This window comes from Phascolarctos cinereus, unplaced genomic scaffold (genome assembly GCF_003287225.1).
Source record: "Phascolarctos cinereus isolate Bilbo 61053 unplaced genomic scaffold, phaCin_HiC Scaffold_5;HRSCAF=322, whole genome shotgun sequence".
NCBI classification, from domain to species: Eukaryota; Metazoa; Chordata; class Mammalia; order Diprotodontia; family Phascolarctidae; genus Phascolarctos; species Phascolarctos cinereus.
The window spans coordinates 421,630,006-421,647,274 of NW_027555958.1; the positions used below are offsets into that span (position 1 = coordinate 421,630,006).

General features: G+C 41.5%; 1 protein-coding gene across 1 annotated transcript in view; it reads right to left on the reverse strand.

Annotated features, from left to right (window-relative positions):
• The window catches only part of MAEL (maelstrom spermatogenic transposon silencer), a 38,149-nt gene extending 21,778 nt beyond the window's left edge, over window positions 1–16,371 (reverse strand). Inside the window, exons 1-5 of the mRNA XM_020974712.1 lie at window positions 16,134–16,371; window positions 15,826–15,918; window positions 14,942–15,050; window positions 13,018–13,173; window positions 8,466–8,507 (exon numbers count right to left, since the gene is read on the reverse strand). Of these exons, the coding sequence (XP_020830371.1) occupies window positions 8,466–8,507; window positions 13,018–13,173; window positions 14,942–15,050; window positions 15,826–15,918; window positions 16,134–16,265 (532 nt within the window). The 5' untranslated portion in view covers window positions 16,266–16,371. The remainder of the gene's footprint in view (window positions 1–8,465; window positions 8,508–13,017; window positions 13,174–14,941; window positions 15,051–15,825; window positions 15,919–16,133) is intronic.
• Window positions 16,372–17,269: the final 898 nt, after the last annotated feature.

Genomic DNA, 17,269 nt, shown 5'->3' on the forward strand with positions numbered 1-17,269 from the left:
CCGCTCCAGTAGTATCTTAGCCAAGAAAGCCCCAAGTGGGGTCACGAAGAGCTGGACGTGACTGAACAACAATTTAAATGTCCAGTCTCATGTCTTAGAAAGACAATTTTGGCTGATAGGCCAAAAAGCTATAAAGGCCAAAATAGCCGTAAAAGTCTTTGCAAGTTAAAGACTTTACATTTATGCTGTTAAATTTCATCTTATTAGATTTGTCCTGACAGTCTAGCCTGCTATAATCGCTTCTGGATCCTCCTCTGCTATCCAATGTGTTAGTTACTCACTATCCACCACTTCGCTGAGCCATCTACACACCCTTATCCTTGAAACATTAAAAACTCTGATCAGCACACAGATCCCTGGGGCACTCTACTTGAGACTTCCTACCAAGGAGACTATGAGCCATTAAAACTCTCAGGAATGGGGAGCAGGGGGTCTGGTCATTTGACACAAGAATAGCATGAAGAAATTTGGCAAATGCTTTGCTAAAATCTAGGTAAATTGCACCTATACCATTTGATCTACCAGCATATCACACTTGGTTTAAGTAGGAAGAAAAAAGGTTAGTCTTGCATGACTTTTTCTTGATAGCCACAAAGGCTTTTTGTCATGATGTTTACCTTTCTAGAGACTCACTAACCATTCCTTAAATAATATTCTAGACTTCTAGGACACAAAAAGCGCATCTAGTTTGAAGACTCTGATCGCTTCCTCATTAAGAAAAAGTAGACAAGATTTGCCCTTTTCTAGCCTCTCCCTCCCCATTTGTGAGTAGTTCAACAATCCCACCTATAGCTTTTAGTATCCTAGAGCTGGGGTGGGGAACCTGTGGCCTTAAGGCCTAAGTCCTCTAGGTCCTTAAGTACAGCCTTTTTGACTGAATCCAGATTTCACCAAACAAATCCTAATACATTTTTGTTCATCTTTTATATTTTTATTTTATTTTTAAAATGGGCATATTTAAAATACCAAAGGATAAAATAACAATAAAATAAAAAAATAATCGTCCAGTATTTACTGGCACAATTAGAACATTAGTAAGCCATAAGGGCTAAATTGACAGCTGCTACCCTCATTATTTAGTTCTTTTTCTGCCTAAGTGGCACCACTACTGTACAAGGCTGGTTGGGAAGAGTTTATGGGGGATAACACCTATCCGTTATCACCTTTGGACAATGATGCACTGTGTTTCTGTTTGAAGTAGAATTGGTGAATAGTTGCACAGCTCAGGGCAGCATTTTTTAATTCTTTCTGCTTAACAGGGCATCACGTCAAAGAATTCCAAGAGAACACCGAAGGAAGAAAAACTTTTTTTTTAAAGAGGATTGGGAATTGCAGTATTATCTTGTTTCTGCTAAAGATAAGATTATTTGCTTGCTTTGTGACACTGCAATATCAACATTAAAGAGATTCAATGCTCATCAGCATTGTAACACTTATAAGGACCACAAATACTTTAAATTAGTGGGAGAGATTGTACTGCAGAAATTAAAAGATGAAAAGCAAAGACAATTCTTTCAAGCAGCATTAAGACCTGGAAATAGTGCCATGGAAGCAACTTATAAAGTAGCTTATATACTCATGGGGAAAAGGAAAGCCATTCAGTGACGCAGAAATTGCGAAAGAATGCATTGTCGAAGTTGTAAGAAGCTTAGACCCTGATAATGTTTCAAAGTACAAAACAACTGCCTCTTTCAAGGAGAACCATAATTGATCAGCAGCATGAATTAGTCTTCAACTTAACAGAACTTCATGCAATACTCAAAAAGGAAAATATATATTATTCAATCGCTCTGGATGAATCAACTGATACTACTGACTCGGCACAGGTTTTACTTCATTCGGGTCATAACAGAAGATTTTCTTTGCTAAGAAGAATTATTTGCTTTGGGCACTCTTGCGAACAGAACAAGGTGAATAGAATAGATACCTTCATCAGCTTTCAAGATAAATGTCATAAAATTGGACTCGTTTTGGTGAGTGTATGTATAGATGGTGCACCTTCCATGACAGGAAAACATGAAGGTTTTATTGCACAGATTAAAAAAAGTATTAACAGATCCAGATGCTTCCATTTCTTTTCACTGTATCTTGCATCAGCAAAATCTCTGCGCTAAAGCTACTATTGTAAGTGACACTTTGCAACAAGTTATAAATGCTGTTAACTATATTTGTGCAAATGCAACGCAGCATCATCATTTTTGCAACATGCTAAAGTCGAACGACGAGTTATTCGATGTGGACTTGCCGTATCATTCTAAAGTGCGTTGGCTATCAGAGGGGCAGGTATTAGTCAAAAGTTTATATCTGTGAAAACAGATAATTAAATTTTATAAAGAACAGAATCAGCCATGTGAATTATTGAAGGAAGATTTCTATAGGAATGCTGCATTTCTGTGTGATATCATGTCAAATCAAAACGACTTGAATATTTCTTTGCAAGATAAAACAGTCTACATGCATGATTATGTCACAAAAAATCCAAGCATTCCAAAAAGAACCTTTTTTCAAAACACTTCTTCAAAATGAAATTTTGGATGAACATTTCCCCCAGTTAGCAAAGGTCATTGATGGGCAGGATAATATATGCAAATCATGTGAAGAATATGCAGCCGTTACAGACCTATTAATTGGAGAATACAATGAAGGGTTCACTGAGAATCATGACATCACACTCAAATTAGCATTTCACCCTCACCTAGTTGATATCACCAAGGCACCTAAAGAACTACAGATGGAATTGAGCTCTCAGTACATGACATTTTAAAGTTACTGATGCTATGAAAGATCCAAATGAAATATGGAAAAATGCAGTAGAATACTTACACCTTCAGCAACATGTCTGAAAAGCGCTTTCTTACTTTTTAACCACTTTCTCCTGGGAATCTACATTCCCTTACCTAACCTAAACCAAGATGCCTTTAAGGCCACAAATGACGGATACTCATCTAGAGGATCAACTGAAACTGTGGACCTCCATGCTGCAACCAAATATTCAAATGCTTGCCAACAAAAAGCAGACACAACAAAGTCATTAAAAGGTTAGTTAACTTTAAAATTAGCAAAGAGTTTTTATTTCTTGAAATTATTAAGTACATAATAGTTAGATTTTTACAGAATAATGTAAATTTTTAAGTATATCTAATTAAAGTCTCTTGAAAGCAGCCTTATTTGACTACAGCTAAATATTAATTTGGCCTTCCGACATGAAAAGGTTCCCCACCCCCGCCCCTTGGGTGTACTTCATCTGGGGTTAAGTACTTAAACTCAAGGACAACATCTGTATGCTTAGTTTCTCCATTTGTCTTGGATTTTAACTCACTTTTCTCAATTCATTTTTGTTCTATCCTCCATAGACTAATGATTAATCTACCTGACAAATTAAGAGCCAACTCTTTCTGCTTTCATCCATCCTGGGTAGTTCTAGTCCTTTTCTGATCCTTTTCTTTGAGGACAGACGAATGAAAACCTTCTTCACTGTGCCCCAGCTTCCTTGCCAACCTCAGCTCACTCCGAGTGTTAACATTTTTTCTGACACTGTTCTTACAGGACTATGCTATGCTTTTACATTTATCATTTACTTGTTTCCACTGTCTACATAAATTTTTCTAAAAATACAAGTTAGTTAGCCAGATTCCTGTGCATTCACAATTTTGTCTGTAGACAACTTACAACTCCTCAGTGTCTCCTGGATCTCATTCTTAAGGGTCTCCCATACCACCTGGAACTACCTTTGCCTATGTGATTTCTGAACCCACTGAGATATTCTCCAAAAACTTACAGATGCTTATCAAACTATATGCAGTTTTACTCTCCTCTAACAAAAGCTATAAGATGGAATGGCCCCATCTCCCCCAAATTTCTCATCATTTCTACTCAACCAATGAGTTCCTCCTTGTCATGCCTCTTCACTGGCTGTGTCCTAAGTCTTGAAGGCTCTCCCTTCTCTCCTCCAACTCCTACCTTTCCTAGAAAGAAGCCTTTTCCTAAACCACTGCCACCTTCCCTCTACCCCTATTGCTAAGGCCTTTCCTCCAAGATTCCCTGCCATCTACTCTGTGTGCATCTTGTATGTATCTGTTTATGTGGTTTCTCTTCCATAGACTGAGGGATTCGTGGGGGCAGGAGCAGTGTTTCTGCCATTCTTTGTATCCCCTGCATTTGGCACAACAGCTGGCTGTAAACAACATTTTAAGTGAGTGATCTTTAAAAAAATTTTTTGCTAAGTTTCTGAGAATCTGGGAAAAATTAAGTGGATCAGAATTAGATCAGTTGCTCCACCTTTGGAAAGATGGAAATAAAGCAAACCAGTAAAGTCTTAGCTGCTCCAGTTTTCTGGCAGAGAGAAAGAGAGAGAAAGCAAGAGAGACAGAGAGCTCCAGCAACTAGCTGGGCAATTAAAGCCTTCGATTCCTATTACACAGGCAAGCTCACAACAGGTTTACTCAATGCCTTCTCAAATTCCTCTTCTGTCCAGGTGGTTTGTTGTCCACTGTAATGATACTATTGCTTCTATCTCAATTAATCTTCACCAACCTTCCCCAGATTCCCGTTTCTGGATTTCCTCACATGAATATACTATCCAATTAGCTCTCCCTTTACTTACCTGTTTCTTCTGAATTTAGTGCCCCCCTTCTTCCCAGAGCCATATTCCAGTTATGAGTTCTTCCCACCACTATTACACAAATGGAGGACAAATCTACCCCCTCGGCATAAGGATCCTTAGTTAACGTTCATTTTGCTTGTTATATACACACACAAATGCACAAAGTATGTGTAAAGTTGAGCTCATGGATTTTATCACTAATTCCTTTCTTGGATTTTGTCTCCTGTCTCTGGATGTTTTTGCTGTCACTCTTCCTAATTACAGCTACTGTCTAAGGTTCTTAGCTTTGTAGATACCTACACATAAACAGTTTCCCCCTTGGAGAACAAGCAACCATTTCTGTCTCACAACCTCTAGCTCTGTCTTTGGCAAGTATCTCCTATCCAACTGCAGTGACTGACAATAGAAATTCAAGCAAAAATAAGTGATGTGATAAGTTATTTGTAATTTTAATTTGTAAAGTAATAGAGGAGAAAAATCTGCATTGGGAAAAAATGAAAGGGAGTCTAATTTAAAATTTTTAAACTTACTAAGAAATGCAAGACAAGCTCAAAGTGATTGTGACAGAAATTGAGAACCAAACAGCCAAATATCCCCTACACAAGGTTAGGTTGAAAAAAGGAAATAAAAATTATTACAACTATTCAACTTCATTTATAGATTTAATGCAGGATCAAAATAATGGACTACTTCATAGTATTATATAAAGTAATACTAACATTCAAATGGAACAAAGTGGGAAGAGAGAGAATACTGAGAGAATTATAAAAAGAAATGAAGTGATTATAGTATCAATCAGTATTTAAGATTTCTTATCCTAAGATAAAATACAAACAAAATAATGAAAAAAGACAATCCTGAAATAGGATACCATATTCTATTAATTACTAGTTTACTGAGACAATAGGAGCCATGTCGTAAGTTCCCTCTTCTACCCTATTCTATGCCTCATAATCCCACTTCACCAACCTCCCCTCTCTTCTCCTTACTAAAGGAAGAAGGTAAGTCAGAAACCTGTAGTTATACTTCTTCCCAAACATCTGGAAGGCTAGCAGCCATTTAAAAATTCCTTTCCCCTAAATCTAGGCAGGCAAGGGAGACTAGGGCAAAACCCCTTAACCGATCACATGAAAACTACCCGGCCATTTCAGTTGACCTCAAGCCCAATGGGCCAAATGTTGTCTAGCAGGCATATCATATGACAAGTGACTGAAATAAAACAATGTTTAGCCTATTAAAAAATAAGACTTAGGTGGGGACGAGATAGCTAATTTTTGTGTTTAAAAGACCCCTGAGCTGAGGTCTTACAGTAAGTCCCTCAAATATTTATTAAGTTGGACTGAGGTAGGATTTGGAATCAGAAGGGACTTTGGAGGCCACCAAGTCTTTCATTTTACAGAGAAGCGAAGCCACTCGCCCTAAGTCTCAGAGCCAAGAAGTAAAAGAGCTGGGGTCCAACTATAAAGCCATGGCTCTCTTCACTGTCCTGTACTTGGTTGTTAGATCAGACCTTAGCTAACATATAATCCCAAGCCAAGCCTGTGCTTAAGTTCAATATTCTCCTACATAACATAGTGCATGGGCCCTTGTGACAACTACTTTGCCCATTTCTAAGCTAATTTACAAGTGGAACCTGTGTTCCGGATGAATGCAAATACTAGATACATAGGGCATTATTATATACAAGTCTGCCAATTTAAAAACCCATCAACAGAAAAATCTCACATTTGTATATGGACTGCTTTATAATTAAATGATGAAGTCAAATTAATTGGTTAGGAGGACCAAAATTTTGATAAGTTAGTCTATACATTAATTACATCCAAATATTGGCTATCAATTAGTTCCATAAGATAACGAGATTTTATAAGATATTCTATTTTTAAAAGTAAAGTGATTAAATTGAACATTTTCATACTCAAGAATACACTTTAAGGGTGTTATAACAGTTTTGATTTCATTAGCCAATTAACAATTTAGATTTCAGAAGAATTAAAAAAGAATCTATTAAGTAGATCTCTGGACAGACTTATATTGCTAAAATTACTAAGTTAAACTGACATATTTCAAAATACATTGGATCAACTCTTTTTACCTACATCTATTTGTGACAAAAAATTCCTTGCTTAATTCAGAGACAACAGAATGTGACAAGTACAAATTATATTAAATGTTATAGTTTAGAAATAGCACTTTAGGGGCGGCTAGGTGGTGCAGTGGATAGAGCACCAGCCCTGAAGTCAGGAGGACCTGAGTTCAAATCTGGCCTCGGACCAAACACTTGACACTTACTAGCTGTGTGACCCTGGGCAAGTCACTTAATCTCAAATGCCTTAAAAAAATTTTTTTAAAAATAGCACTTTAGAGTTGGCCCTTAAAACACAGAAAACGTGGGTGCATTTACACCTATCCATTACTACATGCAGTCGACAGGTACTATGAAATATCTGATTTTCTGTTTAAGGATATCAATGTGCAGTTATTATTTATTTAGTTTGGAAACTAAATATAAGGCCTGCATAAAAGCAAATAAAATAAATTTAGGATAGGAAGCTATCCTAATAGACAACTTTATAGTCACTGTTTATATAAGGATTTCCATAAAAGCATGCAGATATCACAAAGCTAATTTCATGTGAATTTTAAGTGTGCAGAAAGGCCAGTTGGGACTTCAGCAGGTGGCAGGTCTACATATTAGTTGTTAACGTATGATAGTGTAGTCACAGGAGTCTGTATCAAGTTTTATTTTTTTATTTTTATTTTTTTGCTTTTAGGCAATTGGGGTTAAGTGACTTGCCCAGGGTCACACAGCTAGTAAGTGTCAAGTGTTTGGTCTGAGGCTGGATTTGAACTCAGGTACTCCTGACTTCAGGGCCAGTGCTCTATCCATTGCACCACCAATGAAACAGTTCTCAGAGGTGAGCCAGATACTAAATTAACAAGGCTATCCATCCAATATATTCTAAACTGTTGACAATTTAACAGCACCTCCTCAAAATGCCAAATATTATTTCCCGTGTATCAGAAATTGCTCCTCTTGAACAAGATATTTAATGATAGTGTAGTTGTAGATTTCAGCTTTTCAAAAACAGAACTTAACTTTCTTCTCTTTTGAGACAATTTTAAACTCTGAGTATAAAACCTAGTTAATCTGAAAATAAATTATAAAAGAAATAAAGGAGTTTAATGTAACCGATTTTTTTAAAACCTAACAGTAGGGTAAGGGAATGTCTAAATTCTACCAGCATTCTTTTTCTCAAACAAAAAAACCCATCCAAGGCTGATAAACCACGTAATTACCTATGCTACCAGGCACTATTTCTAGCCTTCATTTTACTCTTTTAAAAAAAGTAATTACATAGTAATTTCAATTCCAACAACTTTTCCTCCACTCCTGGCAAAAATTCTTTAAAGACTCTATGCTTTTTAAACTATAAATGTGGATTAAAAAAAATACTAGCATCTCTCCGCACTTAAGCGACACTCTTGCTGTTTTTCTTCCTTTCCACAGAATGCCCTGCTCACTGAAAGCTTAAGACATCTCACCTTAAAAGCTTGGCCACAAAGATAAGAGTTGATCCCATTAAGACTAAAGGATGACCACAGAGACAATGCAGCCTTCCATTAACGACACAGCATATTTTACTTCCACATTCCCCCTGAAGCAGACAACAGTCTACCTTCTCTATATGTTACAACCCTACAACAATAAACCCCAGTTCTCCTTCAACTCGAAGTTCTAGTGTAATTCCCAATGATGAAAAACTGGGTTCACGCAAACTCAGGTCTTCCAGATCTAACAGTCTTCATCAGAAGAATTCCCAGTCAGTTCCCACATTCCTTCCCAGTTCCTTATACTCACTTGCAGCCTGACAATGAAACCGGAATCCTCGTGGTACCTCACCTACAATAAACCAGAGAAAACAAAGTATTCAATTAACAGAAATGGACACACTGTAGGGATGCTGTAAATAACTATATTATAATGTGATATTAAAACTGGGTAATCTTCACTATTATGTCTATTAACTCTACTTTCATAGCCTAACAAGATTCAGTTATGTAGGTTATAAAAAAAAAAACCCTTTTACTTCAGCTTGTGGTCTAGTGTTTTTCTATATTTTTAGGAAAACAGCCACAAGGATAGCCAACCAAGCAACAGTTACCTACTTGTGCTTAACATCCCCAATTAAGCCTGAGAACAGTCGATTCCTCCATGTTCTAAGACAAAGCTGACACTCATCCCCATCCTTCCAATGTACTCTCCTCCCTTGGCACCTAATTCCTCTTCCCCACCTACCTGCCCACTTCTGTTTCCTTTGCTGAATCATCATCATCATCTTCCTCCCACCCATTAAATAAGGCTTTTCTCTAGGGCTCTGTCCCAGGTCCTCTACTTTCCATGAGGTCTTTGATGCTAGGTTCTAACTCTAGACACCATTCTTAATCTTCCCCCTGAATTTTAATCCTGTCTTTAGCCTGCTAAACTTCTCTACTTAAGCATCCCATAGACATGTTAAACTCTCCTTCTCCCTTAAGCCCACTCTACCATGCCTATTTCTGTTCAGGTGACTGGACCCAGATGGCTCCAGAAGAGACAGTTCAGGTTGGTGACCTTGCACAGCCCTGTCACTGGTCCTCTTCAAGGACAAAGGACAAACAACAACAACCAGGGTACCACCAACTTAGCTCACAATGTTATGGTCATCCTGACTCTTCCCTCTTGCCCACCCCACAGCCAGTCAGTTGATGCCACCTCTATACTATATCTTCCATAAGACCCCTTCTTTCTACCTACAGGCCCTTCCTTCCCTCAGTTTAGGCCCTGACCACTTCTGCAAGAGCCTCCTAACTGGCCTCCCTACTCTAACCTCTTCCTCCTTTAACCATCTACCCTCCACAGAGCTACCAAGTTAACATTCCTAAAGCAGCTGTATCTGGCCATATTACTCACATGCTAAAATGGTTCCCATGGCTTCTTATTGCCTCTAGATAAAGAGACAAACTCCTACTATTGACTCTAAGTCTGGTTCCAACTTTGACTGAGAACACAATAATCTTGCCCATAAGGTCTGTTCCAAAAAAAACCGGACGACCTGTCCTATGTAATGGTCAATTTCCCACCTCTACTCCCTCACAAATTTCCCCTCTGCCTCGGAACAGTCACTTCCTGACCTCTGCCTTTTGAGATCCCTATGTTCCTTTGAGAACTGCTCCAGATCCTCCCACTTCTTACAGCACCCCCAATTACATATTTACTTAGGCTCACATGTTGCTTCCCCATTCCATGCACTGTAAGCCCCCTGAGGGCAGGGACGTTTTTGGGGGGATCACCCCAGGGCCTATGACTGGATGTGGTACACAATATATACTTAGAGATCTTTCTCAGGGGCAGCTAGGTGGCGGAGTAGATAGAGCACCAGCCCTGAAGTCAGGAGGACCTGAGCTCAAATCTGGCCTCAGACCAAACACTTGACACTTACCAGCTGTGTGACCCTGGACAAGTCACCTAACCCCAACTGCCTAAAAAAGACAAAAAAAAATCTTTCTCAAATTGAAGGCTAGCTTATACACTCTGTGCCCATCTCAGCGAGAGATCACACAGAATTTTAAGAGTTGAAGGCTTCACAGAAGCCATGTACTCTGACCAATATGTGAACTCCAAACCCCTCTAGGACATCCCCACAAGTGGCTGCCCAGCCTCCGCTTTCAGACCGCTAGTGTCCCAAGACAGCTCATCTGACACAGCCCTAATTGTTACGAATTTCTTTTGTCACATCAAGCTTACTAATCTCGCTTCAATGCTACTTCCACCCTCTGCTCTTCAGGGCTAAGGACAAGTCATCTTTCTTTCACATGTTGGCCCCTTGAAGAGAGCTGTCATCCTGACTCAAGGGGAAAACTGGCATCTTCAAGCAATTGCCTGTGCACACGCACATTTCTACTCCATATTTTTCTCCTTTGGCTTTACTTCTCTTCTGTCTCCCTAGTCCTCCCAAAAATCTCATACCCCTAGGCGTTTCCATCCAGTTGCTCTGCCTCATCCACCCATCTCTCACTATATCTAGTTAAGCAGCTGGCAGCAGCAGCAAGGAAAGGAAGGCTTGAGGACATAGAAAAGCCTTACATGCAAGGCCCCAAAGAAGGCATGGGCATCAGAGCAACCTTGCATAGCATCTGTTGCTTCCTCTGGCTTTGCTACTGTCCACTGTACAGCCTAAATCTGAAGCCAAGACACTGCCCCTTGGACTAGCCCTCCTGCAGCTGTATTACCTACTCAGAGACCCCTTAGAGGTCTAGTACTCCAAGACCCAGGTGTCACCACCTAACTTCAAAACTCCTAACCATTTCCTTTTTCAACTGCTACCAAACTTTTAAAAGAATCCTCATAGTTTTTGAGAAAACTAAAATGTATGGGCTTGTCAATTCTACCTCTCATTCAAGAAAGCACACCATCACTCGGTTCCACAAGCATTTATTAAGCATCTACTCTACACAAGGCACTGGGTGAGCTGGAAACAAAGAAAATGAAAAATAAGCCTGGCTCTCATGATGCTGGGGGCTATAATATATAAACAGGCAAGTAAAGAAAATTTGAAGAGAGAAAGCACTAATTACTAAGGGGACTGGAAAACCCTTCCTTTGAAATCAGTGCCCGAGTTGAGGCTTAAAAAGCTCGACATTCCAAGAGGCAAGGGGAAAGTCTATTCTATGTGTGGGAGACAGCCTGTGCAAATGCCTGCTAACAAGAGAAGGAAATTTGAAAATCAAGCTACCTAATTTGGCTGAACGTTGAGTCCACAAAGAAGAACGATATGAAATGTATCTGGAAAGGGCCAAGTTTTAAATGGCCTTAAATACCAAGTTGGAAAATGTTATTTCTTCTTGGAGGTAGAATCTCAAGGTTGAAAGGGACCTCCCCAAAGGTCACCCAGCTAACACATTTATTTAAACCAATACATGAATTAGAAACCACTCTACAAAACACCCAGAGTGGTCAGGCTTTGTTTCAAGGCAATAGGGAGCCACTTAAAATTCGTGAGCAGGCCAATAACATGGTCAGACCAATCTATGCTTTAGATAATTTTGGTTGCTGTTGTTTGTCCTTCATTCTGGAAGAGGACCATGACATCAGTAAGATGATGCCATGACTTGCAAGTGAAGTGAATTTAAGTGAAGCTGGGCTGTGCAAAGCCACAAGCCTCATTCCTCCGGAGCCATCTGGGTCCAGTGACAAGATACAGACCAACTAATTTTGGCAGTCATGTGGAGAATGGTGTGGAGAGAGAGGCAGAAAGTATAGAAACCAATTAGGAGACTATTGCAATAAGCAAAGAAAGAAGAGATAAAAGCTAGAATGATATCGGTAGCCATGTAGGTGGAAAAAGGGGACAGATACCAAAAAATGTCACGTGAGCAGAACTGGCAACCAAGGAGAGAACTCTGGTAACTCAGAGGCTGTGAAGCTGAATGATCATAAGGCTAGTGGTACTAGGAGAAATCGAGAAGTTCAGAGGTAGGACAGATTTAGGGGGTGTATGAAAGAGATGAAGGATTCCATCAGGACACAGTGAGTTTGAGATGCCTATGGGGAATTCTGGGAAATATGATGAGCAGGCACTTGATATGGGATTGAACATCAGCTTCCTGCAAGTCACAACTCTTAGAACTGAGGAGACCATGAAGAAGGCATACAGAGAAAAGAGGACCCAGGACAGAAGCCAAAGGATCCACATTTAGTGGAGGGACAGACATGGAAGATGAACTAACAAAGAAGGTCAAATATGGAGGAGGATAACTAGTCTAAAATGTCATGAACAAAAGGGAGGAAAGTAACTAATACACGTTACTTAATCTTGTATTACTAAGTCTTACAAGCTGCAGACCTTTCTGGCCCTTGGATTTAATAACAAAGAGATCGTTGTCAGCTTAGAAGAAAACGATTTCAACTCATCGGTGGGATCCGAAGTCAAGTTTTGAGGATTTGAGAACCAGGTATAAGGTGAAGTAAAAGCAATATGCTTTCAGTGGATTTCTCCTCAGTTTAGAAAGGAAAAGGAAAATCACATATGACAATAGTTTGAGGGGATTTCAGGGTTAAATGAAGGGTTTTCTCTTTTAAAGAATGGGAGACACCTGAGAATGTCTGTAGGCAGCTAACAAAGGGCCAGTTTCATAAGGGGGCACTGAAGATGAGAAGGGATAATCAAAGGGGTAAGGTCTGGAATTAAGGGTACAAACAGATAGGTTGACCTTGGCAAAGGGAAAGGCAAATTTCATGATTTTCACAATCAGGCTAAGCAAAACACACCCCACACCCTGGGTTATGCTACATTTCAGGAGCCTGTCATCTGAACATAAATACATTTAAGATGGCCTACCTCCTCTCCTACCTATTCCATACAGTTACTCACCCGGGTCTATAAATCGGTGGAATTCAGCCACAATTCCTTCCTGAAGTGAATATTTGATACAGCCAATTTCACAAGGGAGGAAGCGCTGTTCACAGTGAGGAGGTAGCTCTCCGTGGCTAAAAATGTTCAAAAAGTAAAAAAAACTTCCAAGCACAGCTGAAAGAATAACATGAGTCAAAAAGTTTAAATTAGTAGATAAGTCCCTCAAGTATGCCCTTTCTCCAAAGCTACCACTCTAGGTCGTAATTCAAGTGCTGAACACCTCTCACTTGTCTTTTTCCTTCACTTCTAACGCTTAACTGAAAATCCCAGTTCTCTAGATTCCAGCTTATGACTGCCATATACATGATCAATTTAACAGTTAAATATTTGATCAGTTTTAAAGATTCCCAAGATGATTAGCCTTGCTGCTGGAGATAACAGTAATTCAACAACTGGAAAGCCAGTCAGACACAGAATTGGGGTTCAAATTTACATAAGCTGAGCTCATAAAATGCCTGAATTTTGCTTGTGAAAGATGTAACTCAGCACTCTAAAACTTGTGCAGGTTATAATCTACATTCAATGAATGAAAATAGATTGTTATGGAAACAAGGCCTAATCAGGCCTAACCAGCAAAGAGTAACTATGCTGTAAAAGTTTTTAAAGCCAGCTGACATTTTACAGAGCTTTCAGGCTTATAAAGTACTAGATGTATAGTCTCACTTGGGCCTCATGACAACTTTATGAGGTCCAAATACTATAAGCATCATTCCTGTTTTACAAATGAGGATACAAAGGTTAAAGCAGCTTATTTAGAAACACACAAGTGATTAAGTGTTGGAAAGAGGTCTCTCCTACCATACTGCTTCTCAACTTCATACCCACTTTTCTGCTTGGTTCTTACCCTCTCCTCCCCATTTATCCGCAAATCTAGAGGAGGCAAATGGTGGAAAGCATACCTGCTATATCCTTATTTACCACATTAGCCACACCTCTGTTCAAGTACAACAATTCTTGAAAGCCAAAGCCAGGACCTTGATCGTGTTCTGAACAGAGATGGGCAGTGAGTAGGTGGACACACCTGTGGGCTGGCAGATACAAATCCTGGCTCTGCTACTCTAATACCTATGTGACTTTGGACAAGTTACTCAATCTCTCTGGGCCTCAGTTTCCTTATCTGTAAAATGAGGGCGTTGAACTAGCTAATCTCTAAGGACTCCTCTAGCTCAATGATCTTAAGAAAGAAAACGTAGCTATAACACTTGGTATGCTATTTCAAAAATCCATCTCTACAGGGCAGCTAGGTGGCGCAGTGCATAAAGCACCGGCCCTGAAGTCAGGAGGACCTGAGTTCAAATCTGGCCTCAGACCCAACACTTGACACTTACTAGCTGAGTGACCTTGGGCAAGTCACTTAACCCCAATTGCCTAAAAGCCAAAAAAAAAAACCCACCACAAACAAAAATCCCTCTCTACCTTTACAGCTTGTATATGTGTTTTTAAAGAACTATAAAGTAAGGAAAACCCGAGTTCAAATCTGATCTCAGACACTTACTAGCTGTGTGATTTGGGTAAGTCACTTAAGCTCTGTCTACCTTAATCCACTGGAGAAGGAAATGGCAAACCACTCCAGCATCTTTGCCAAGAAAACCCCATGGATAGCATTGGTATGCTATGGTCCACAGGGTCACGATGAGTCGGACATGAATGAACAACATAAACAGTTTATGTCACCTAAGGTAACAGTTAGGAAGGAAGCCCCATTATTCTTGGCCATCATCATTTTTAGCCAGAAAGAACTATGGAGTTCAGCCAATGCATACCCAAGTCTGTATTTGCTCAACATGCTTGCTCAAAGTACTGTTAGAACATTTTTACTAATTCATCCATTGGTCTAGTTATCTCCTTCGGAAGTACCCAAAATATATTAGCATGACTGTACCTTGATCACTCTTCAAAGACAGGCTTGAGACATCTGGAAGTGAAACATTCTGAGTCTGCACAGGGGGAAACTGGTTCACTGATTCTAGGAGTGTTGTAGGAACAAGTTTCTAGGTAAGAAGAGACAATTAATCAAATTAATATATATTCATACAGCTTCACTATGCAACAAGCCCTGTGTTAGGTGCAGTAATAATATCATAAGCTTAGCCAAAGAATTACCAAAATTTGCTCTGTATCTGCAGCTCTGAAACAACACTGAGTGCATTAACAAAGAAATAACTTGATCTGCAGTGACCAGAGTAAGAGGACAGCAAAACCTGGAAATTAACAGTGTTTAAGAGATACAGTAGAAATATTACTACTTAAGGATACAAAGAAATAAAAATCCAAAAAATTCCATATTCCTCGACATAAAGCTGGAGCACAATTTTTACTTAGTATCAAAAAATACCCCAAACTTCCAGGCTTACAAACTATACTTACAAACTATAAACTGACGTCTCCCAGGCTCATTACTTTGTTTGCTATCATCATGTCTGCAACTAGTCCTACTTGCATAATTAAAAATAAAACAAGTCTCAATTTTAGAAATAAGGGGCCCACGCCTCAGAGTCCAGTTTGTCTTTAAGGACCCCAGAAACCATCCTTAGTCCGGCCGAGTTCTTTCCCTTACTGACCAGGGTTTCTTAACTGCGGGTCACCCTAAAAATAACCTCAGGTCAATGACTATCACAAGACAAACACGGGCAATGCCGACGGCCTTGTTGATTTTTAAAACGAGAAATCAGGAGACCACCCATGAAACAGCCGTGCTTTCCTCGAGGCAAAGCCCCCTGCCACCCTCCGTCCTAACGGGGGCTGCTCCTTTGCCCCCAGTTTTACCTGCTTCCCAGGTGGCGAAGGGACCTTCCCCTGAGTTGCTTTCCACTCCCGAGCCATTTCTGCATACTTCTCTTTCTCCTCTTCCCGCAAGAGCTTGAGGAGGGACGGGCCGGGAGAGAGCGGGGAGGGGGCGGGAAGGGAGAAAGGCAAGAAAAACGGACAATTACCCCAAACCCGCAAGCAAGCACGGTGGGCCTCGCCCTCCCCACGGGCCTCCCGCTCGGGGAGAGGGGGCGCGGCCGGCCGGCCCCTGCGCGTCCCGCCCCGCCCGGAGCCCCCCAACCCCCGCTCCAGGACCGCCCCCTCACCCCCCAGTCGGAGGAGCAGAAGGGGATGGCGTCCGCCACGCGGGTGACGGGCAGGCCGCGGCGCCGCAGCTCCGGCATCTTCTCCAGCACGAAGAAGTAGTAGGCGTTCCGGCTGGCCCTGCGGTTCGGCATGGCAGGAGGGCGGGCGGGCGGTGAGGCGGGCGGCCGAGCAGGGCAGGAAGGCGGCGGACCAGCGCAGCCTCGAGCCAGCGACACCACGGGCCGCCAGGCGCCACTCCCGGGCTCCCGCCCTTAGTAACAGCAGAACGCAGGGCCCGGCCGCCCCTCTCGGCCAATGGGAAGGCGGCGGCGCGCAGCTCGCCTACAAGAGCACCGTGTACCGGGCCGGCGGCCCGAGGATGGCGTTCCAATTGGCTGCGAGGGAGGCGGGGGCGGGGCCTGAGGGATGGATAAAGGCCGGCCTGGCCGGCTGGGTAGCACGTGGCCCAGCGAGTTAATTATTTTGTGCGCGTTTGTCAGGTGCGGGCGGGGGAGGTGCGCCCCTGGCTGGGCTGGGGACTTTATAAGGAGGCTCCCCGCTGAGCGCCCTGAACTGAGAAACGTGGAGCCGCCCCAGAGGTTCTACTGTACAGAATCCTAGGGCGGCTGCCGGGTCCATCCTGGAACAAGGTCCTTCGCCTAGTCAGGTGACCGCTGGGGCCCTGATCGTGAGTGCAGGGGGCCCTGAGTGCTCCTTCAGCACTGGGCCAGCGACAGGGCTTCTAAGAACCAGCCGGCATCCTGGGACCATGCATCCAGGCAGCTGGGTGCTGGTGAAGGTTTAATAACCGGCTCTCTGAGGGGGAGAAAAAAGTACCCAGGATACCCCGCATTATTAACAATTTGTCCATCGCTTTAAGTCTAGACAATCAGCAAAGCAATAAAACATGAAAGGCTTGCCAATTTACCGATGTAGCTCTCGCTAAAAATTTAACCATCAGCTGGCTCCAGCACACTCCTGTCTCCAGGTGACAAGTTTCAGGGCCAAAGCAATTAATAAAATCTGTCAGCTGATGGAGAAGGTAGGAGTGAAAGGATACCTCTTCCATCAAGGATCTTTGGAAGCAAAGTAGATTTGCATGGTACTTTTTGCAAAATAACCAGGAGCCAATGATTCCAAAGGTCTTTTGGATGTG